The sequence below is a fragment of the Silene latifolia genome, chromosome 5, assembly GCF_048544455.1.
Source record: "Silene latifolia isolate original U9 population chromosome 5, ASM4854445v1, whole genome shotgun sequence".
Classification (NCBI taxonomy): domain Eukaryota; kingdom Viridiplantae; phylum Streptophyta; class Magnoliopsida; order Caryophyllales; family Caryophyllaceae; genus Silene; species Silene latifolia.
In genome coordinates this window covers 21,224,398-21,249,297 of record NC_133530.1, presented here as the reverse complement: position 1 = coordinate 21,249,297, position 24,900 = coordinate 21,224,398, and the positions used below count along the sequence as shown (strand labels likewise).

Genomic DNA, 24,900 nt, shown 5'->3' with positions numbered 1-24,900 from the left:
GCTCATAAAACCGTAGTATTACGGGTCTTCCCTCCTTAAAAGAACTTCGTCCCGAAGTTCAACCCATACATAAAAACAAACCTACCAACTTGACTAAGACACAACAACGCAACTAAGACTCAAAACAAAACCTCACCCTATAACACATGAACTCTTAACACCAGCTCCACCAACTATACTTACCTCCACAACATTTCTCACGATATCGTATCAACTACATCATATTCTCTCTCGACACCAACTCCCAACACCACCAACTACTATCCCAAACGCTTTGCTAGCTCGTAACATATTATTCATTAGAAAATCCAATATCAAGACATTCACAAACATCAAACGGAATGTTACATTCTACCACCCTTAAAAGGAACTTCGTCCTCGAAGTTTACACACACTCATAACCTCATCCTCCAATCATCAACACTATAGAACTTATATACATCATCATCCAACTGTCAGCACTATATAAAATATTCTCACACTCCGAAGCATCACACTACTACAAGCACGACCATGACCTTTAACAAAATCAACCACAATACGAATCAATCTTTTATTCGACATCAAGACTTAAACTTCCAAATATATTACCATATGCACACCCATCAAAATCTCTTTTATCGCATCCTACTCCTCTTAAGATAAATGTTACGTCCTCGTAACTCACTAATACTAAATCCTAGCTACCTTTTCATTATCCTCATCACCACCGCATGTCAAAGATAACCACCTAAAATCTAAACACTCGCCATGCATATATCCAAGGCTCTCTTACTTAAACATTTCTCATACCTCAACTCATTCAGCACACCACCTAACCTATACCATAAAGCTCGTAGCAAAACACCATACTAACTCTCCATTATTCTTTGCAAAACAACATACCTCTCTATGTAAGGCACTTATCTCCCGGAAGCATAACTCACGATCCACACTCGTTACGTACACGTACACTAGATCCTCAAGTTCTTTCCTTCATTACCGCAAAACTCATACATAACTTAACATGACACTAATTCCCCCAACACCCAACACTCACTGTCTCAACAAAGGATTATGAACCACCTGCATCTTTCGGGTCATTACCACACATGTTCTACGACTCACTTGCCATTACCATATCTACTAAAGCCTTATCTAGAACAAGATCAAAAATCTTTGTAACAACTTCGACAATGTGTCCCATCAGAGAATGTCACTATACCATGACAACAACGAATACATATACAACTCTCTTTCATACCATACTCTACCCTCGTTTTCAAAACTTAATCGGTAAGAAACATCAATAAACAAAACAATGTTGTCTATGTCGTACAAATGAAACTCACGAGAAGCAACATCAAACAAAACAACAATTTATGTGTAATGGTATGTACTTTCGAAACTCGAATCATAATCATCTACTTTACTCCACCACAACCGTGACGGCATCGCAACACCGCCACCAACAACCACACGCGCAGTGCGAAGATACCCACATCACAACACTAAATACCATGCCCGGATCACCACCCGAGGCACAACAACCACATCGATAAACATCACAACCACATATAATTCCCATAAAAGCGACTTAGTATGACATTTGAACAAGAAAACTCACTCAAAACCGTTTTACTAGATTATAACACAACATATTATACGGAATAAACTAACAAGAATCTCATGAACATTATCCTTACCATTTCACGGAATGAACATGTATCATCAATACACATACAATTTTAACTATCCATGCGGATCAATCAAATTGTTGCCTTTTTAAACCTCATTCCATAGTATACCGTACCCAACATAAATTACAAAACATTCATATAACAACTTTATAATTATCACAATACCACTCCTTGTGAGGTCGAACCTCACACAAACATTTACACATATCATAGACCCGTAATCACAACCAACTAGTCAATCCACGATCACGTAAGTTACCACTCAATAAAGGTTACCTCTCGCTTGAGCTTAACTCGTATGCCCCTCATAACACATTCTCCCATTCGCATAACCATCACCTCATGCCGAGTATAACCATACCATTACTATTCAACTATTAGCACCCGCCTCATCTAATCGCATCTTATACTTCCTTACCACCATACATTTCAATCAAGTCTCTACAAAATCAACCTCTTTAGAATGGCCATCTTTTCTATTTATCATCACTCTTGACCACTAGTGACAACATCTCAACCCTACTATCGTTCGGACATCAAGCTTTTTACACTCATCTCTAAACATCACGGTTTCTTTCCTATCTTCGGTTAACATTCCAAATAACTAACATCAAATTCACCAACAAAATTACATCAACATCATTCCCAATACTATCTTACTTGTATTGTCATCTAACTCTCCACCAATTATCTCTTATCGTGCAAATACTCCACCAACTTTTTACTCCCTTAATTCCTCGTAACTCATGATTAATCATGTTGTCCTGAAACTCCCATATAACCATTAACTAACATCATCATGATAATATCACACATCTCGACGATTCCTTATTTCTTTTATATCACATAACTCTGGTCAACATTTTCCTAGTTTTACTCCCCTCATTCTTTTCTTTTACACTCGACAAAATCAATTAACCATAAAACTCCTTGTTACTTCTTCCTAACTCTTTAGTGCTCCGATTACCTTCTCATTGCTCCAAAACTCAAATCCCATTATTTCTTATCGATAGTATCTCACTCTTCCTTACCATGGATCTTCTCTTATCATGCTATCACTCTCACTTATCACCAATCAATCTACACGGTCAGTCAACTTCATCTTTTTTTTTTTTTTTTTTTTTTTTTCAATCCCAAACTCATTTCATATTGTTAAGTGTCCAAGAAAATCACACATTAGTTCCACCTCTTGATAAACCAAATTCCCAAACTCACTCGCTATCTGCAAACCCACATTTTGCATAACTCAATCTAAGCTCTTTATACCCCATTTCTTTCCATTTACCTATAACGACCTTCCCATTACATATATTCTTAACCAACTGAGTGATAACTACCTCCCTTCATAATCCTTAAACATCCAAAGTTACCACCATATACGTCTCTCATTTCAATCTTTCATTCTCACGTTCCCTAAACTTACATCACCCTTTGTCCACATTCACTCACTTTTACCTTAATCAACACACAATCATATCACTCATCCCGTCTCACAAAACATGCTCTATGCCTCAATTAAGCCTTGTCAATCTTCCTTTTCTTTTTCCTCTATCTATCACAACCACATATAGCTCATCTCCTCCTACCAAACTCATACTCACCATAAGGTGCCACTCACCACCCCATAAGGTTGGGTAACTTACGTATCAAGACCAACATACATGTAAAACAATGCATAAAGAAGCAAAATAACAACTTTGAATTAAACATAATATGCAACGAATTCAAAAGATAAGCATATGACCCGAATCATGGGTCACTAGATCGAATCTTGGCCACTCGATCGAGTAAAGGACTTACTCGATCGAGTAGGTGAAAAGTCGAGGAAGCACGTAAAATAAATCACCAGGGCTACTCGATCGAGTAACTAACGTACTCGATCGAGTGCCGCCTAATCGATCGAGTACCAAGGCTACTCGATCGAGTACCTACGCAATTCTCAGCATTGTCCAGTTTTTAGTAAAATAGTCATAACTCACTCATTTCTTGGTCGTTTTGGGCGTGTGACCTATCGTTAGAATCGTAAAAAAACGAGTTATCACCTTCAATTGGAATCACATCAAAATCATTTATACATCTCGAGTTATAACAGTTTAAAGACAACCTCTTTATAATCGAAAAAACACAACTACTTGATTTTACTTCCAAACAACTTAAACGACAACAAGGTAAACAAAAACAACCCAATACTCATAAAACCAGTAGTCCCAATCACATGTTACTATTTTTGAAAGCAAAACAACAACATTCATCATGCACATAATTTATTTAACTTGCCAATCATGACTTACCCACATGCTTTTATTCTATCACTTTTCGTAAACAAAATCACAAATACATGACATCAAGTCCCCTATTCACATGTTACTAGCATAACAACATTATAAAATAACTCCCATTATATAACATGCTTAATCATAAATCATATTATCATACAACGATTATTCATCTTTTTCCACTAATTCATCCATCATGCCACATATTTATCCACCATATTCGTTCAACATATTCATCCAACACATGTTCAATTCACACTCCCAACTTTCTGTACTCTTACTCAAAACGACAACAACAACATGTATACTTACGCATCGCTTTATATATATATAAACAAAACACTTTTCCTTACATAATTATAACATGCTAAATTACATGTATCAATCATTATACTTTCATGCTTTACAATCAACCAACATACTGATTCACGTCATCATCATCTTTCAATTCGGATCCCCCATCCTCCACATGCATACATCCATCAATTCATACAACATACTACTACATAGATACACAAAGCACACAATAAGCACATAACGATCCCGACACATATCCCATGGTGACCGGTTCAAAATTGTAGGACGAGTTCGCGAGTTTAGGATGTCTCCCAAGTCTTTGCATTAGCTCCTACAATTTGTACCCCGGGTTCATTTTATTTGACTCCCTATGTTCATTGGATTCATTGGTTACGAGGTTTCGGGATCGTCGCTCGATACCATTTTGTAACACCCCATACTCAAGTGCCTTACCGGGACCACTCGGGTATAAAGATGTTACCATATCGGTTACCCGAGGCAATGAATATCATAAGACAATAAAGAAACATACTTAAAAGTAAATAATGTTTAAAGTGATTACATACCAACTCCAAAACTGATAAAAAGAAATATAAGATTCTCAGACGGTCTATTGCTAAAACTATCAAAACTATAAAACATCGTCGACACGGTGGAAGACTTCTAAGCGCCACGTGATGACTCATCCGGCCTATCCCATACGCTGGCGTCATATCATACCTGCTCAATAACTGCTCAGTGCTCACCACCCCCGAATAGATCACCACAGTTTATTAAACATTTAAACGGGGTCAGTACTAATCACACAATTTATATAATCCAACAACACAACAAACAACACAGCTCAAACGGTCACACACACAATCACACCCACTCCAATCAATCTCCGTCACCGACATCCCTTTGGACCAACCACGCGATGGGGACCGGCCGTACCCACCAAATCCCGCTCATCATACCAGAGCGATAACCTGTCCCATTAATGTGCACATCCCCTCCCGTGGCGGGTTCCACGGAGGGCGAAACTAGGGCGTGAAGCCACTCCGCAAGTGACTCCACTCAGCCGAGAACGCATCTCGAGAACCAGAGACAAACAATCACAACCATCAACAAAAATCAATCAACAAATCATAAAACCAATACGATAGTAATCGCAATTACACAACACCAACAATGCATTATGGGACTAATCTTGAGTAGGAAACCCTACACGGAATGCAACACAAACATAAGACGATATAGCAGCTGTCTCAAAACCTTTCCTCTACGAACCCTTCTCCTATACACATAATCATACAATCACTACCACATCAACATAAACATAGAAAACCCCCAATCCCAAAATTAGGGTTTAACGAAACTTAATTAAATATAACAAATTCGATACGTAGATCTTACCCTCGACGCAAGGATCACAAAGATGTAAAGAACGACGGAGGATCCCAGCACTTCTAGCTCCGGGATTTGCTAATAATGCGGCGAGGATGATTCAACGTAACTTCTAATCTTCTCTTGAAGGTTTTAGATTATGAAAGTGTTTTGAGAAAAGTGACGAAAGCCTTATATATCATTCCCGCATTATTAATAAAACCAGTCAAAACATTACCGAAGTAAGGGCTACTCGATCGAGTAAGCGACGTACTCGATCGAGTGCCGCCTACTTGATCGAGTCCGAGGCTACTCGATCAGTACCCTACAGTCGAAACTATTTTAAAAATCAAAACACCCTTACTCGTGAGTAAGGCGCACTCGATAGAGTACCCGGAGGCTCATAAAACCGTAGTATTACAGCATGATCTTACCGCCTACTCTGATGCGGATTGGGCCGGGTGTCCTGACTCACGAAGATCCACTTCCGGCTACTGTGTCTTTCTTGGTAACAATTTGGTATCTTGGTCTTCCAAACGCCAACTTACCTTATCTAAATCAGCGCGGGCGAGTATCGGCGTTGCAAATGCCGTTCGAGACGCAGCGCTCGCAATTTACTATTCGAACTTCACGTTCCCATCTCACGTGCCAGTCTCATTTATTGCGATAATGTCTCCGCGGTTTATCTATCGGAAACTTAGGTGCAACATCAAAGGACTAAGCATATTGAAATTGATATTCACTTTGTTCGGGAAAAAGTCCGACTTGGCTTAGTCAAGGTTCTCACGTTCATTTGAATATTAATATGCGGATATATTTACTAAAGGTCTTCCCAAGCACTTATTTACTCGGTTTAAATACGAGTTTTAGCGTTGCTTCGCTCCGTTCACCGGGGGTGTATTAGTCAATATCTTGTAGATATGTATCTTTCTATTATAAGCATGTATATTATTTAGTTAGAATTATTAGCCTTGAATATCGCTAACCATATGTGAACAATATCTTTATAATGCTTATATATTGAAATGAGAATATCAACCCTAGCTAAGGGATTACATACTTTCACTACCTTCACCTATTTTAATCCGACCCATAACTAATTAAATTGAATGAGCCAATCGTCGATCACCTCTATAGCTCTATATAAACTTACCGAATCGGCGTGGGCTTTTTTTTCCTTCTTCTTTTGAAGGCTATTTATGGGTGAAGCTGCAACCAATCTATCATCTTGGAAATAATAATTTTTTTTTTTAAAAAAAAAAAAAGAAAAAAGAACAGGTGCGCAAAAACTCAAGCACCATCCTGCACCTCTAATCTTGTTAATGAAAAACATGGTGATTTTACTAAATTTTAGGTACGATTATGAATTATTTCACTATCCCAATGATCTAGGTGGGGTTTGCATGCATTTAAAATAATGTATGTTCTTTTGTAAATTTAGTATTGGAAAAAAATTGTAAGCAATTTCAGATGAATATTTGTAGACTAATTAATTTCTACAAGTCTTAACAAAAAAATGTTATCATTTGTTTAATTTTGAGAATATCTACCATAATAAACTCGTAATCCATATTTACCATAATTTGTGAGAATATCTAAATATCTTGTCGATCTTTCCAAATTCAAGTTTTTATTGTGCGCCAAATTCTAACGATATATAAAGAAATATTGACTTGTGAAATGGAAAGGCACGCATCACTATGGTCGGTTTGGATGGTTTATTAATGAGCCCTAATGAGTTATGACAAGATTACCAACATTTGAAGAAATTTCACTCTTTGCATGGTCTTCAATGAAGGTGCATTACAGTTCAGAAGCAGAAAAAAAGAGCAATATCCGGTAAAAAGTGGACTAATTCTTCAACAAATGTTACTACCACAGCTACATTATTTACTGTAAGAACCAATGCATGAAACTCTGCTTGAGATAAACTCAAGAAATGGCAGCTGGCCATGCAGTACTGTTAACACCACCATCCTCATCACCATCTCATTAATTCATGACTTAAAACTAAACCTTTGACTTACATAGTTGCATTCATATGCTCTTTCAGTCTTAGTCAATTATTTACCTTTCATATTCATTGTGAAAGGTATTCTTTTTTGTCTAAAGAAAGCCATAATTACGATTTTGATCTTGTGGATTTGAACCTAGGTCATGAGAAGTCGGGGCTTGTTAAAAGGTATTTTAATCAAAACTTAACAAATGAGTGAGACGGAAAGAGTATAATGTATTTATGAAGACATAACTTTTGTTACAAGATAACTATATAATGCTGAAATTAATGTAACCTTCTTGAGTTCTCTTTTTCAGCTGAGTTATTACTGTATTCTGTATTCATCTGCCACATTGCATGGGTATATCGAAGGAAAAAAAACATATACAGTAGCTAGCATTTATTCCTTTCCCAACTGTTCGAATTATATTCATGCAAATCTTATTGTTGTCTCTCCACCGTTCTATATATAGCCCTCTTGATGTGTTTATTTCTTCTCAAGAAAATTCACACAAATAAGTCTTTGTAAAGTTGTATGGTGCAAGTGCAAAAAATGTCTTCTTATAAGTTTTTAGGGTTTCTAATGGTTTTTAGTTTTATTGTATGGAGTGATATTGGTCTTGCTAGGAATATTGTTACTACAAAGGATGGTGATGAGAAACCGGCTAATAAGGAGGGTGAGAAACCGGCTGAGTCGACCATTAAGCCAGCTAGTATTTGGGATGGATCGTTTGATGAGAATTTAGATGGTGCAGGTAGTTGGATGCCAGGTTTAGGAGGTGGGTTTGGTGGTGGTCCGGGTGGTGGTGTTGGTGGTCAGATGGGAGGAGCCGGAGGTCAAGGTGGGATAGCTGGGTTGGTCCCGGGTGGTGGCGGTGTAGGTGGTATGGTCCCGGGTGGCGGAGGTGTAGGTGGAGTGGCCCCAGGTGGAGGAAGTGTAGGTGCAGTTCCAGGTGCAGGTGGTGTTGGGGGTGTAGGTGCAGGTGGCCCGGGTGTTGGTGTTGGAAGTGGTCTTGGCGGTGGTCCAGGTGGTCTTGGGGTGGGACAAGGTAGTACCGGTGTTGGAGTGGGCAGTGGTGGCTTTGGAGGGGTACCAGGCGGGCTTGGTGGTGTACCAGGGGTTGGCATGGGTACAGGTGTCGGTGGTGGTATTGGTCTTTGTCTTTGTACTTTGGAACTAGAATGGGTGGTGGACTTGGTGGTCCTTTTGGTGGAAGTGTTGGCGGATCATCTGGAGTCGGAGCTGGAATTGGTGCCGGGATGGGTGGTAGCATGGGTGGAGGCTTGGGCGGGCTCGGTTGGCCAACCCCAGGGTTTGGTTTTGGTGGACGTAACTAGATAGTTACCTTTTAGTTGTGTTGCATGTAGTGGAAGTGAAATTAGAAATGGAAAATGAAAGGCATGTTTGTAATTTGCATGATGTAATGTTCTTAAGTGTAGTAGGACAAGTTGTTTTCTTTTTAAATAAGGCATGTTTCTTTAGTAGAACTTTTCAGTTTAGAGGTGTTAAACTTCCACTGATGTCAATGTATACATGCATGTATGTCATATTTATTTTAGTATAACTACGACTTTAAATCCATATTGTTGTCGGAATAGTATTTTACGCAACAATCGATCTCTACAAGTCTAAAACTAATTAGATTGTGTATGGATTGATGTATGGACTTTTGGTGTCCTATACAACTATATAACACAAGACTAGGTAGCTTTATGTAAGGATTTATGGTGTCCTAATGTGCTATACTTTCTTTCTTGATTTCCACAAAATTTACTCTAATAACAAATTGTGAGGCACTAAACTTGGTAAAGCTGAACCGACTTGAGATTCGAAAGTGAGCTGAAATTACCTGACCTAATTATAGTATAGCCTAGAACTTGAATTGACATGACTTGATCCAGACCCGACCCAAAATCACCCAACTCGTAATTAACAAGATCTGAAATGATCCAAAGTGACTCAAAATGACCCAGAATTACAATTATTAAGCCATACTAATATTATTTACATCAAAACAAATAGTTTATTGGTTGCAACTACGCTGCATAATAGATACATAAACTAATTTTGTAAGATACTCCGTTAAAGTGTTTTAACCATTGATGTCCAAAACCAAAATGACCCGACAACTTGACATCTGAAATTGACCTAAAACCCAAAATAACCCGACCCGACCCGACCTAATCCGAAGTGAAATGTGTGAAATGCTCGAAATGATCTGGCCTTAATTAACTTGATCCAAACTCGATCCAATTGACCCATTTACCATCTCTATGAGGAACTAGCTATGTGCTTATATTTGAAACAAGAAAATATTGATTTTGTCACAAGTGATTCTGATTCTTGAAATGCTTCTCGAACCAAAAAGGGAATCTCATTTGTCTTTCTATGGTTTCCTTCCATAATATAAGGGTATCCCTTAAAATACTCCATAGTTGATATATAAAGATACCATGCTTGGGTTAATCCACTCCATATACCTAAGTTAAATTCCAAGACATGATGTTTAATCTACAAAGTTATCCTATGAAAAATTTGAAAGCATACAAAATAAATGTTATAAAGCATATTAAACATAGTCAATAATCTGAAAATCTTCATAATTTTTCTTTTTTTCGTGCATCGAATATATAATCAAAATCCATAGAAATCGATTTATAGTCGCACAAGTTCAAAATGATTTTGTTCATAATGTACCCGTTAATATTCGTAGAAATGTTGTTGATTTTAATCCTCATGTTTAGATCACCTCTGAGAAAGGTGGTAATGGTCGGATTAAGCCGATCAAAGCTTGGACGAGGGCCGGTGGTGGCTAAGACGTTGATGGGGACGATCTTTGTACTTCTAGTTACGAATTTATATAGCCTCGTTGATGTCCATACACGCTTGACCGATGTAGGATCGTCCCTTAATCCAACCGATCAAGTTCTTATGGCTTTCAACCTTCTTGAAGCTACTCTCCTCGGTACATAATTCCTCTATACATGACTTTTTTTTTAGTGTAAACCAGGGATTACTCACTTTGTGATCATTGTGTACATGCATGACTGAATTTCATGTTGTGTTGCATGCAGGTATCACTTTGTTCCTTGCCCTAGTAATTGATAGGCTACACTATTACATCAACGAGCTTCGCCGGGTAAGGAAAAAATCCGAAGATTACCAGCTCCATGGAAGAAATCAAACGATCAATAGCTAGTATGTATAATTCCTTCAATACGTGAATCGAGCTCAAGCTACTATATACTTACATGATCACAAAAACAATAATGTTGCTATAGTTTGTTGTTTAATCGTTGCTATTTGTTGTCTTGTGCAAGGACAGTCGTAAATTGTACTCCTTATATATATTGATTGATTATTTAGTCGATTTCAAACTCGATCCCATGAGCTAGGCACACATCTTTATGCAGCTAAACATTATGCAAAGTCCAATAGATCGACGAGGAATACAAAAAACAACAATTAGAGCAACAACATTGTTAAATCAATTAATTAATTGTCAGCGTAATTGGATAAAATAAGATCATTGTCTTTATCGTTTTTCCCTAGGGTAGAACTCTCATTACCATTATTAGTATCAGTATTAGAATTATGAGACTGAATATTATTGCCCTTAATTACGGATGAAATGGCGGTCGCTAGGGCCGCAGCTAGGGGGGGATCGGCGCAAGTGTCGCCCCTAGCGACATTTGCTGAAGTCCACCGGTAACTTATTACCATTATTGTCTCCATTTAGGGCTTGGCCTAGGAGTTGTTGCATTTGACCCAATAAGCCAAGCCCATTTAAGTTTGCAAAGGGCGTGTTGGTAGTGTTATTTTGGGCTTGGGGTTGTGGTTGTGGCTTTGTGAGGTCTAGTGTAACGGTAGGGAATGGGGCCGAGGCTGAGATAGTAGCTAGGCTAGGGAGGCCGGGAAGCGATGTGGGTTGTGAGAAGACGGGTTGATTAAATAGGCCGTCCATTGGACTCGACGTTGATCCAGCTACTAGCATTGAGGCTGCGGCTGAGGTTGTGCTTGCCATTGCTACTGCTGCGGTTGGGAGTGGGTGGTTGTGTTGTCCCTCGTAGGTTGTCACGAGAATGGTTCGGTCTTCTGCGCATCTTTGTACCTAATTAATTCAAAAGGACAACATTTAGCAAATAAATAACGTTTGCTTACTTTGTTTGACCTTTTGAGGTTATAGTTTGAAACTTTGACTGTAAATACGATAAAACTATATAAACAAAAATTAAATATGTTACGACAAAGAGTGAACAAGGTTTTAATGAGATTACTTGTTTACGAACAGGGCAAGCAGTGCCCATAGTGCATCGATAATAACCTCGAGGACATGGATTTCCTTTAGCCATTTTCTGGCCGTACTTCCTCCACTGACATCCATCACTTATCTACATGTTTAAATCACGTGCTTGTCAGAACTAGCACGATGTAATAAAGTAAAATGACAAAAGAAAACTTTCTAAATTTCAAATAATACAGCGTAGACACAAATCTCGACTCAATATTTGTCGTCGTTACATATTTCCGTCGGTAATGTTGGTCACATCAATGACTTGACACAATGTATTGAATCAAACAATTAATTGACTTTGACTTGTTAAACCTGACCCCGAACCCAATATATATTATTATTATTATTATTATTATAGATTTCTAATCGAAATAGGGAAATCATGACACCATTGACCATTTATTTACATTAAATTTAATCGAAAATAGGTTATTATTTTTTTTCGGTGCATTATTTCAAGTCGTAATAAATAATTTGCAAATTTGCATGATTATTAGGTAAAAGATCATTTTCAAAAATAATAATCCAAGAAGTCACTGACTTATTAAACCTGAATGTCTAGAATCTAAAGTTCAAAGGCTGATTTCGGTCTGCAATTCATTTGTCAAACTAATAATGCGTCGTAGTCGTCGGCACATTGACTCTCTATGCATTTTCTTAATCAAATTTATTAATTATAAATAAAGGTTTAATTACATGCATGTACCAATCAATTGTAGAGATTGTCTTTATGTTATTGTAGCTTGATTAGTTGGTTGTAGACTTGTAAACGAGTTAGGATCTTTTCCATTACCTCAAAAGTAATGGATGGTTCATTGTCTCTAATAGGTTCATTTCAATATATTATTTCTCATACACATCATCACCCATTACTTAATGTTGTGACTGTTAGATTATTTCGGGATAATATCTTGACCGTTAAGCGAAAAAGTAATGGAGAGGATCCAAATTTGCTTGTAGACAGGGTCAATAATAAATGAATTGAGTCAGCTCGACACGTTTTTAAAAACCTAGTTATTCACAAGCCGAGTTTTGACCAATCAAATTAGTTTTTATTTGAGATTTTTTTTTTGCGATGTGTAGCTTGACTTTATTATTTTAGTTTAATAAGCATAATTCGGGCCAAGTTATAGCTCAAAATTTCATGCAAATGCCAAAAGCTCAAATCGTCTCCATTACACCATTCCGAGAAAATCTCGTGTTCATAATATTTGGTTGTAATGTTATGCTCTTTCCATTTGTTTTAGTTGCTAATTGCAATAAGTCTAGTACTCCACTTAATTACTAGCTAGTTGAATTGACATGTATTTAGCTTATTTGGACCTATTAGGGTATGTTAGGGTTAGAGATTAAGTTGTGTTAAAGCTAATCAAACTAACCATTCTAATGAAGATTATCTTATCAAATGCAAAGCTAATCAATCATCCACATATTACCTATTGCCACGATATCTTTGTCTTAACCACCAGACTAAGACCTCTTCGATCACATTACTCACACAAAGCACCTATTTTCTAAGCTATTTTGTGCAGTGATAATAGTTTTAAAAAGGGCATTGGCAATGCCACGATTGCTTTTGTTAATGCCACAAAATGCAAAGCTTGGGAATAATTAAGGTGACTGGACAATTTCCTTTAATAAGTTTGTGGCAATATCATTGCCGTTAAAAATCTGATGATGGTATAAGTCGTAATGTCGTATTATAACATGTTGTCTTCATCTAACAATATGTATATACTCCGTCTATATCATGGACAATATATGAGAATTTATGAACTTAAAAATAGCATAATCATCATTAAGAATAGTGAATATTACCATAGCTGCTTCAGACCGAGCTCGAACCGAGACACGAGCTCTTCTCATGGTTACTTCATGAGTCGTCTGCTCATTTTCCTTTGTTAATGTCAGTTGTTGGGTTGCCCATCGTTTTTCATGCAATATTGCTTCTTTATTATTTCCAATATGATCATCTCTTTCATCACCTTTATAATTAGTAATTTCACTTGAATTAGGGTCGGAACCCATATATTGCCTCATATTTTGTTCTTTGATCCTTTCACCATCATTTACCAACTGTTATCGTATTACATGACGGAGCAAGGAATTGGAGTTAGAGAGGCAAAGAAATTGCATAGGGTGGCAAAGAAGTAACGTCATAAGTTAAACTTGAAAGTTCAAAATATGTAACTAATATTTTTATTTTATTTTGAAATTTTTATTGTTCAATAGGGATTAGCGCCCTTGCTAAACTAGTACAATTGATAATGCTTCAAAAACTACCAGTGACGGGTTAGAGGGAACAAATATCCGTTAATGTATCTATTCGTTAAAAGTACATATATAGAGGCTGAATATGAATATATGATGAGTAGTACATAACGAACCAAATGAGAAAGTAAATAGTTTAGAATGATGACATTTTAGTATATTTCACTGTATTATTCTAAAGCGAAATTAAGAGCGATAAATCTTTGTCCTATCGAAAATTGTCTCTAACTATAGTTCAATTAGCCAATTATATATACTCTTTCGTGCGAAAAAAAAAAAATCTATACGCCAAGAGATTAGAGATACATACCTCGGATTGAAGGACATTTCGGGATTTATTTTGATCATTTTGGTGTTTTCTAATAGCCGAAATTTGCATTTGTAGGGCTTCATAGCTATTTGTGACTTGATTTAGCAAAGTCTTAAGTCTTTGATTCTCCACACTTTTCCGTGCTATTTGCTCCTTTAGAATTGCTAACTGCATGCGCCCACATTTACATACTTTTGAGTGTTGATTAATTAAATTTTAGTCATAAATATACACACACACATATTGCAGAAATACTTGTGTAACACGATCTTACCTAAGTTCATTGTCAAACGGGTTATTTTAATACTACTTTTACCTATTAATATAATTATGTTTGGATCCAAATTACACATTTACATACTTTTGAGTTTTGCTTAATTCAGTTTTAATCATACGTATACACACACATATATTGCAGAAATAGTTGTGTAACACGATCTGACATAAGTTCATTATATTTTCAAACGGGTTATTTTAATACTACTTTTACCTATTAATATAATTATTTTTGGATCCAAATTATACTATTTTTTGTGTAAAACCGTGCTCCACAAAATTAACTCATCCTTGGTAGTGTGATTATCATCATGTTGAGTAATATTCGACACTAAGTAGTGAATTACATAAGTCTAATATAATTTGTAATTACCTCATCCTTGGTAGTGTGATTATCATCATGTATTTCCAACGATACCCCATCATCGACCGTAGATTTCTCGTCAAAACCCGTATTTGATGATCGTGTCAATTGGAGCTTCAACCCGGTCTATGTGTGTAATAACAAAAAAAAAAGTACACATGTCACAAATATACTCCTATATATATGATGAACATTATATAAGGGAAAAAATTCAAGATATACAAGAATTAATTGCAACAAATTGTAGATGACTTACATCAATTTGTAGTTTATGATCATTATTATCATCATGACCAATCTCATCATCATCATCATCTACCATGATGATAGAATCTTCATTATTAGATCTTTCTTGTTGACAAATAGAGCTAGGAAAGAAATCCATCTCCTTAACCACTTGGGTTCGATATTCATCCTCGTCTAGTCGAAAACCCGAAAAAATTGAGGTGTTAGTACTACAACTTCTATGATTATTATCCATATATATAAAATCAATAATCTATCCTTTTCTCAAAGGTTGATCGATAAAACTCTCGAAAAATACTTTAATTTCTAGCCAATTTGCGAAGCAAATGCCGAAAAATGATTAATAATCTCTTATGACTATATAGTATATGATGATCAACATATATAAGTAGAGGGTGTTATGTATGAGTCTAATGTGGTTTAATGAAGAAGAGACTAAGAAAAAAATGAAGTCTAAAGAGTTAAGAAATAAAGTCTTGTTATTGAGAAAGAAATAGGCTAATGTTGAATAAAATGTACTTGGTAAGAGAGGTTTAAGCAGATCAAAGAGTATAATTCGGCAATAAATGAGGTTCAAACTGAAGACCAGATTAGTGACTTAATTATTACAATTATAAAAATAATTTTTTTTTTGAGAAAACAATTATAAAAATAATTAATTAACCATTAACACTATATTCATCATTTGTTTACCTATCTATTTTAAAGATTTTTCATTTATTTGTTTAATTTTCTATATGTAGACCTGACAAACGGGTCGAGTTCAGGTCAGGTCAGTTTGGTGGGTCAATTTTGGGTTGGCAAAAGTTCAAGTCGGGTCGGGTCGAGCCGATCATTTTGAGAACGGGTCAACTACTATCAAGTTATTTACGGATAAAAATTAATTAGTTTGCAACAATAAACATTCGGGACGAGTTATAGTTGGATTAATTCGGGTTCGGGTCAAACTCGGTTATTGAGTTCGGGTGTCGAGTTGGATCATTTAAGTCGGATCAGATCAATTTTATCAGGTCTATATATTATGCATGTTTCTCATGACAATAACCATAAATGGCCTCTCGTCTCTTATTGATCTTTTATGTCAAAATTACGGTAAACAAATGATCGGAACGGTTGGAAAAATATATTAATTTTGTTAAGAGTCTAATTAGGACATCTATCAAGCTCATGAGTCATGAGGTAAGGAGGTGCGTCAATTGCACGTAATAAAAGAATTAAGAGAGAGGAAGAAAGAGTCAAAATATGAGGGTGAGATGTGAGATGAGATCTCATAAGAAGGATGTTTAGGTGTGTGATTATTTGGAGACAAATACTGTTTTTTTTTTTTGTTGCTTAATTAATTATATGGTTTAGAGATTAGGGGAGACTCATTTGATTGACTATTTCCACTATTTAGAGGATGTATTAGACTATTAGTGGTGTGTTTAGTATAACTTGTTTATATTGTGTCTTGTTTAATTTATGAATTATGATTATGATTTTATTTTCTTGAATTATTCATAGGTATGCTATATATCCAAATTATTGTGAAAAATGAAAAATGTAAGTGCATGCGATAGCATTTACTGTGCTCATTTTCGTTTTTACTGGATTTATTTGACTTCTGTAATCAAAGTTGTTCGGTTTGAATTGCTGCAACAAAGTCTTTTTTATTAGTCACGTTTATACAAGACAATCTCAAATTATTTCGTGATTAAGATAATACACAATTTGTCAACTATAAGCATTTTGTTGAATTACTACATAACTCATCTCTTTGATTACTTGAGTATGATATTTTTATGCTGTAGTAGTGTGAAAATGTAAACTAAGTTGACTGGGTCGTATACCTGGATGGACTGATGCTTACACGTGAAACCCAATTGAAAGGGAATGGTCTTCATCTGTGATGTAATTTTTTCGAGTTTTCTTTTATCCATTTGCCCCAGCTAAAACTTTTTGCCCCGCTAAATTCAAATCGTGGCTCCAGCATTGCTTATCTCATTAATAAAACTTCATACCTCATTTACAAATAATAAGTAAATTCAACTAAAAGCAAATATGATATATATATATATATATAAGAAAATTTTCTTTTATAAAACTAAAGATTTCAAACTTTGATATGATTATTTAATACGTCGTGGCAAGTGGCAACAATATCTTCATGTATGAAATATTTTTTTTTTATATTAATGATAACATATAAGTTAACAATTTAAGTAATAGTCATTGTTTTTTTTTTTAATAGTCATCGTTAGATATTTATACTTTGATCTTTGATTGTCAGAACGCCATGTATGGTGATCATTGTGCAAGTTAGACTTTGCTTAGCCAAATTATTCCTCCTATTTTTATTTGGGCAAAGACTTGGGTATTTAAATGGAGTGCACGTTGATATGTTTAACTAAAATATTAGGTTTTTTTTATATGAAAATACAATTAACAAAACTCCAGGTGAGAATTTTGACGCCTTTGTGGTCATATAAGCTTATTAGCTTCGAAATACAAGAAAGAAGAATAATGACCGGCGAATTTACAGATTTTGGGACTAATATGGGAAAACGCATACCTTCAGAAGCATGTAAATTTTCTATTAAACTTTCCATACTACTTTAGAACATTTGGCAAAATACTTTTTCTCAATCATTTGTTTACCTTTAATTAAAATACCCTCACGAAGAAATATAAAAGGTAAATAAATGAATGGAACATAACGGAGGGTGTACGTTTTTGTGCAGGAAGTGCAAACAAGATGCGATAAAATACACAGGATATGTAAATCATTTCTTGATAAACAAGTCAAACCACAAATACAAAAGGGTGATTTTCATTAAATAATGACAGTACAAGGCAGATAAACTGGTACAAAAACTACATAGTAGCAAGCAACATTGCTCGAATTTTGGCTCTTAACTCATCAGGAACTTCAGTTGGTTCCGTCAGTGGTAAAGACGACCTCTTTTCCCGGAGGGGAGACTTTGAAGCATCCACTGAAGCTTCTCGACTAGCATCCTCACCAATCGCTGATAAAGACTGATCCGAGGTTCTCATCCTGATCTCGCCTTCCTCTAATTCCCCTTCTTCGGCATGTGACCTGTCATTCTTCCCCGATCTCTCTCTATGCCTATGTTTTCTACTCGACTCCTTATGCCTCCTTTTAACGTGCTTGCTCTCTTCTTCGGAAGAATTTTCATGCTTGTGTCTCCGCTTATAGTGCTTGCGTTCCTCCTCCAGAGAGCTATCGGACTTTTGCCGATGATGCCTATCATCATCATCTTCAGATGAGCTATCGTGCTTGTGCCGATGACCTGACTCTTTGCTCTTCGAAGAAGAATGTCGTCTTCGATGCTTATGTCTGTCCTTACTTTTATCTCTATGACGCCGTGAGGAATGTCGGGACTTGTGCCTTTTCGTGGATCGGCTCTTTTCATCATCATCATCTTCTCCAGTGTCTTCTTCATTTTCCTTACTTTCTTTCTCTCCTTGGCCGTCATCGTGTTTCCTAGAGCGATAATGACGCCTCTTATTTAATTTATGTTCATTTTCATCATTAGACTCCATTAAAGGATAGCTTCCTTCTCTTCCTTTCACTTCTTCAACAACATTCTTATCGGCTAAGCCGGAGTTCCCAGGCACAGGCCCAGACCCAGGTGGTTCCAAAGATGAACTACGCGGTGGCTCAGTACCTAATGGTGCGGCTCCACTCTTGATCATGGCTGCAAACATCTTCGCCCTTCTTAATCTTTCAGCCTTGAGCTTCTGCTGTCTCATTAACTCAGAATCTGAGGTGTCTGCCTCGCCAGCTGCAATTTTCGCTATGTCCTTATCACCACGAGCAGTATGACTGGATTCTCCATTCTCCTTCAAGGCAGAATTAGAAGACGGACCACCTTCTATACTAGAATCATGGGATGTCTTGTTAGAGAAGATCTTCAAGTTGGGGTTTCTAATTCCTCTGGTAGCAGCCTGAAGTATAGCAGCTGCTGCTGTTGCATCCACAGTAAATCGAGATTGTTGCTGAGACTCCTTAGGCGGTTGTTCCTGTGGATCCTTTTTGGTTTTTGGAATTACCATTTTGAACTTGTCTTTCTTGTCATAATCAAGATCTAAATCATCGGATCCATCTAAGGATGCGCATTCAGTTTCTTTCATTTGATGACCAGCGTCTTTCTCAATCTCTTGCCATGACGAGCCTTCTTTTCCAGAGCCGAAAGTTTTGCCGCTAATTCTGGACTGCAATAGAGCACAGCGTGTCAAGGGAAAAGTTCGGCGTTCGGATAAACAAAATTTCATTAGTAATAACAGAGAATCTCTTGAGATGCAAAAAAACTGGAACTGGCAAAGACGACATTCTTGGAAAAAAAAAACTGAAACTAGCAAAGAAAGACCAAAACAAATCCCTAGTATCAGAAGAATCTCTTGAGATGCAAGTGTCAGCTAGCTTTGGTGGGAAAAGCATCGAGTATTTGAGCTGATTTGCAACCCAAAAGCACCAAAGCATCGAATATAGAAATTCTTGAGATGCTAGGACATCCAATGATCAGAAGAACTTGAACTGCTTCCAGAACATGTATATCAATGCCATCATGCTTTCAAGGTGGCAACACTTTAAAGTAGTATAACTAAGGCAAGGAATGTATTAGTCATTAACAAAAGGATAGGGGGAACCCAAACTATGTTAATGTAACTTTCATATCACCTAACATACCCATGTCTGACACTTAAAACACGGACTTGAGTATGACAACTGAACACTTCATTTTAAGACAAAACCATGTGACTTGCCGAAAGTAGTGGAGTCCGATACTTGGGACACACACCCAAGTCGGGTACTTTCAAACGAGTCCTAAGCATCAAAGTAACCAACATAATGCCAATGAAAACAGAAGGCCCGGGCCCAAATACTATCTAACAAGATAATTCAAATTCGGTAGAAAGAATCACATGTCTTGACAATGTGTGCCCCAATGTGCCGCTGGATATAGAAACCCTAACAAAGCCATTCAGTGTGGTTGCATGTCAATATGCCATGCAACAATATTATTTTAAAATGTAAGCGTGGCTTACCAATATTTGGCTCCCCAATCTCTATCGCCCCCAACCCACTCAAAAACAGAAAAACTGTATGGAGTACAATTAAGGAACAAACCTCTTGCGCCTTCTTCAGAACTCTTATATAGTATGGATGATATTGGTTGGATGGCAGCAAGAATGGAAACTTGCCATGCTTCTTATCCTGCTCTATTAGAACTGTTTCAAAGTCTCTGCCATTTTTCAAGATGATCTCAACAATCCGGTCAACCAATTTTTTCATTTCAGAAGGAGGGTCCACGAGTGACTTTTCAGCATGAGCAAGGGGAAACAAAGTTGAAGCTTTTGGCATCTCCATGTTGGAACCGTAGCTTTTTATGCTAGTCGCACGCCCAGGCTTAATGCTAGTAATACTCTTAATATTTGGTGCAGATACTTTCACTTTTGAAGTCTGTGAATGTATGGAAACTGTCTCGTCCTTCTGAGCCCCATCCCCAGCAGATAACGTCTGCTCTGATTTATCAGATTTTGGCACGTCAGAAGCTGAAGCAGTTCCACCAGAAACAGTTTGTTCTGATTTTATTTCAACCTTAGCTTCAACATCCTCATCTTCTCCAGAACCATAGATAGATCCCAGAAGAGAAAGAGCCCCACTAGCTTGAACGTCATTAGATTTCTCTCCCTGTGATTTGCTATCATTGCCGGTCTTCAGAACTTCTGGATGGTCAACAAGATATCTGAAGTACGGATGGAGATGATGGTGAGGCATCAAGAATCCAAAGGTTGGATTATCTCCCTGTTTGACTCTTAAAACAATTTCAGATTGGCCACCATGTTGACCAACAAACATAGCTGTCCTTGCAATAATCTGATGCACCTTTTCTGAAGGAGGCTGGATTAGACCAAACAAGAAAACAAAAACAAGAAAAACAAAAGTTAATAACGTGATGTAGAACACACATTTCATCTAATTATAACATAGCAATCTAATAGAAGACGCAGAAATACAAAAGCAGAGAAATTATGCCGTAGATTCATTGATCTTGGTAAATATATACATGATTCGACATTAGAACTCTACAGAGGAAACATTTCATTCCTTATGCTCCAGGCTAATACGAAGATGTGAAGTTCTTAAAGAGTTGCCTCTATTATCCTAATCCCACCTGCACGGCCTATCTGTCATGAGATCAAAAGGGAACAAGTAGGCCCCTGAATGGCAATCATAGGTAAGAAGTCTGTCCCGCTCCGAGCATCTGAAAACTTAGACATGGTAAGCCTTAGATAATACAAGTACCTCAGACAGTCACCATTTGAACATGTCAGCTATCAATGAAATATGGAAAGAGGTTAGCAAATTTGAAACTCCTACTTAAACTGATATTTTGAAGTACAGGCAAGAATACATGAACTCACCAAGTTCTGAAGCAAGTGCTCAGGAACAGGAAACGATGGATGGAAAGAAGATGCATTCACATCTATGCCAGAACCCTTTTGGGCAGTGGAATCAGCAAAGTTTCCATATGAAAATGGTACACAGTTATATCCTCCAGCATCCATGGCTCCCTTCTCATCTGCAACAAGTGATTACAATAGAAGTAAACATTAAGCCACAACGCGGTCTTAGAAGATGCCATTATAAATCATGATCATGATAATCTACAAGAATACAGAAAGTTTTTTACCCCCCAAAATCATTTGTAGCATATATAATAGTAGGATGATGAACAACATATCCTTACTTTAACTTGTGATTTCGAGGGATCAACATGAGCAAACTTACCTGCGAATGTGGAAAAATATTTCAACGAAACATAAATTTGGATAGACATAGCTGAGTACTCCAGCTGACTACCCCTCCAGCTTAAAATTATTGGTGCACCAAAATAAAACAAACAGCAACAGACAATGGCTTGAAGGCGGGCCCTATGTAACACAGGAAAAAAATTAATGGGTTGTCACCCGTGATTATAAGAACCACGCATCCTCATCTGAACTGTCAAATCCAATTAATTATGTGCTTCCATGACCATACCCATTTTATTATCTAGAGATAATCCAAAACCCCTTCCTTCCATGTGATCTGATAGGACATCCATGATTCACACCATGTAACACTGCCAAATACCGTCTTGCATACATGTCTTGAGGAGCTCAGCTCAACCATGCAGTACTGCTTATACGCCCTTGTATTTTGCTTACAAATATCACAATTCACAACCATCAAACTTACATCTCCTTTGATTCACCAACACCAACTTATCAAAAAAACCCTAATTCTACTACAAAATTAAGTTCTCCAACCTAAATATCCACCCTAACGCAAAAATCAATACGAGCTCATCATAACCTCGAATATAATGGAACTTTCACCAATTTGCATCATTCCAAATCAGCAATACTGCCTTGGATTCAGTTACAAATTTCTCCAATCAAATGACTAGTCTAAGCTCAAGCTAAATTTTAAATATAGCGCTCAAATCTAAACTGAGCTGACATATTACTCTGAATGAGCCACACTTCATAGCAGTGGCGGAACTATGGAGGCTAAAGCGCACTAACACTGTGTAAGGCGGTTTTACACAAGTATTAGGGTACAACCAAAACCTAGTTAATTGCCTTAAATATCCCTGAAGTAACCACATCTAGTAACTCCTGTTGAGGGTACTATTGTCTTTTACTTAGTGGTTTTACATGTAAAACGGTTTTAAAAGAGACTTTTTACAGGGAGGAACAGTTGCTTTGAAGACTGAAAACTTTAAATCTTCGGTTAAAATTTACAATTTTTTTCCTAGTTTACCTTATTACCCTAACAACAAATCCTGGTTCCGACACTGCTTCATTGTAAATTCAAACTTAAAACCAAAACTCAGCTGACATATAACTCTGAATGAACCACTCTAGCAGTGGCCAAACTAAGGGGCTAGCAGGGACAGTTGCCAGACTCAAAAGTCTAAAGCCTTCAGTTAAAATTTCCCTATTTTTTCCTAGTTTACCTTATTCCACTAACAACAAATCAAATCCTAGTTCCGCCACTGCTTCATCGTAAATTCAAACTAAAAACAATTAAGCTAAACTACTTATATACACCAAAAAGAAGGGAAAAAAATATACCAAGCTGAACATCATCATCATTATCATCATCATTTACAGCGAAAAGATCAGCGAACCGCTCCGTATCGAGATCAGCAAAAAGATGAGAATCATCGTCTGGAAGCACACCGTAATAAGCCGTTGGAAGGTGTCGGAACGATGGAGGAGCAACGTCGATGAGGTTGCGAACATCAAATCGATCGATAAAGAGGGAATTCCATTCAATTAGGGCTTCTTTAGAGTTGACGAACTCAAGTGTTGCGTCGTCGTCGAATAACATCGCGTGTCGACCTACTACTTCGAGGTCGATCTCCATTGTTGAGCACTGATTGAGGAGAGAGAAGGTAGATGATGATAAATTAGGGATTTGGAGGAGGAAGAACCCTAATTTTTGGGGATTTTGATTTTGGGGGAAATGTTTTGGTTCTTCCACCTCCTCTATAGCTTTTCTTTCGGTTTTTATTTTGTTTTTTATTTTTTTATATTGTGATGGTGGAAAAACGAATAATTTTTTTTTTTTTTTTTTTAGAAAGAACAGTTTATTTCATCCTTTCGAATGAGGGAGATAAGTTAAAACCACCGGCTATCAAACCAGCTCGAAAGAGTTGGACATGAATGTCCAATAGAAGCCATGAAATCAGAAACCTTGTTGGCTTCACGAAAGTAATGTTTAATTATCACTTCATCGAAAAAATGAAGATTTAATTTCACATCCTTGATAATACTAGAGAAATTTCCCAAGGAATTTGCCAAGTACTTCCGAATCGAGTTAATAACACATAAATTATCACCCTCTACAATTAACTTTGAGATTCCTAAGTATTTAGCTGCTAAAATACCTTCTTTTAAAGCGAGAGCTTCCGCAACAAGGATACTATTGGATCCGCACTTTTTTGTTCCCAACAAAACGACTTTACCATTGTGATCTCTTATAGAATATCCTAAAGCAGCTTTATTACCCTCTATTCTCGATCCGTCAAAATTTAGCTTTAGGAAACCGTTTCTAGGTTTTTCCCACCAAATTTCTTCCTTACAAAAGTTGTTTCTAGCTGACTCTTCTATCTCAAGATTGTTGAGATCCTTAAATCTAGTCACATTCCAGGCCTTAGTGTTATTATTACATAAAGTAATAAGTTTGCTGACACTTAAATTAACATTATTAAATATAATATCATTTTTATGAAACCATGCATTCCACCAAATAAAAATAATCTTAATGAACTCATCTTTTGGAATTAAATCTTTGAGATAATTAAGTTTCGTTAGAAAACTTTGACTTATAATATTATCATAATTTGACAAAAACTCGTTGAAACTAATAATGTTCAGGTCTTGGATAACAGACCAACGAATAATTTAGTTAAAAGTTTTTTAAAAGCACTAAAATTAACAAATCTAGGTTTTAATTTCCAAAGT

The 24,900-nt window shown here is 36.7% G+C and overlaps 3 protein-coding genes across 6 annotated transcripts; 1 reads left to right on the top strand and 2 right to left on the bottom strand.

Moving 5' to 3' along the window:
- Positions 1-10,192: 10,192 nt before the first annotated feature.
- On the top strand, positions 10,193-10,950 carry LOC141657033 (uncharacterized). The gene is made up of 2 exons (XM_074464146.1): positions 10,193-10,582; positions 10,692-10,950. Exons 1-2 carry the CDS (start codon positions 10,294-10,296, stop codon positions 10,814-10,816), a joined length of 414 nt encoding a protein of 137 aa, XP_074320247.1. The 5' UTR covers positions 10,193-10,293; the 3' UTR covers positions 10,817-10,950.
- Positions 10,951-11,091: 141 nt separating this feature from the next.
- Positions 11,092-15,838, bottom strand: LOC141657034 (WRKY transcription factor 42-like). The gene is given in 7 exon segments (XM_074464147.1): positions 11,092-11,292; positions 11,294-11,728; positions 11,895-12,008; positions 13,730-13,987; positions 14,493-14,660; positions 15,142-15,258; positions 15,389-15,838. Coding segments are annotated over 7 exon segments (1,497 nt in total). The 5' UTR covers positions 15,614-15,838; the 3' UTR covers positions 11,092-11,112.
- A 2,336-nt stretch (positions 15,839-18,174) lies between these two features.
- On the bottom strand, positions 18,175-23,943 carry LOC141657032 (uncharacterized). Of its 4 annotated transcripts, XM_074464142.1 has the most exons (5): positions 23,506-23,924; positions 22,134-22,174; positions 21,808-21,965; positions 20,510-21,283; positions 18,175-19,593 (listed from the first exon to the last, which is right to left on the bottom strand). In XM_074464142.1, exons 3-5 carry the CDS (start codon positions 21,949-21,951, stop codon positions 18,232-18,234), a joined length of 2,280 nt encoding a protein of 759 aa, XP_074320243.1. In that variant the 5' UTR covers positions 21,952-21,965; positions 22,134-22,174; positions 23,506-23,924; the 3' UTR covers positions 18,175-18,231. The 4 variants fall into 4 exon arrangements, with proteins under 4 accessions (XP_074320243.1, XP_074320244.1, XP_074320246.1 ...); XM_074464143.1 differs by lacking the exon at positions 22,134-22,174 and having other exon boundaries at positions 23,506-23,943; XM_074464145.1 differs by lacking the exons at positions 22,134-22,174; positions 23,506-23,924 and adding an exon at positions 22,175-22,346.
- Between the last annotated feature and the right edge of the window lie 957 nt (positions 23,944-24,900).

Bases quoted from the DNA above. Each gene is read 5' to 3' on its own strand.
- LOC141657033 (XM_074464146.1), top strand. From the start codon at position 10,294: ATGATTTTGTTCATAATGTACCCGTTAATATTCGTAGAAATGTTGTTG. The intron at 10,583-10,691 runs GTACATAATTCC...TGTTGCATGCAG, and splicing joins TCTTGAAGCTACTCTCCTCG to GTATCACTTTGTTCCTTGCC.
- LOC141657032 (XM_074464143.1), bottom strand. From the start codon at position 23,800: ATGGAGATCGACCTCGAAGTAGTAGGTCGACACGCGATGTTATTCGAC. The intron at 21,284-21,807 runs GTGAGTTCATGT...GGTCTAATCCAG, and splicing joins AGCACTTGCTTCAGAACTTG to CCTCCTTCAGAAAAGGTGCA. The intron at 19,594-20,509 runs GTTTGTTCCTTA...GCTCTATTGCAG, and splicing joins TTCTGAAGAAGGCGCAAGAG to TCCAGAATTAGCGGCAAAAC.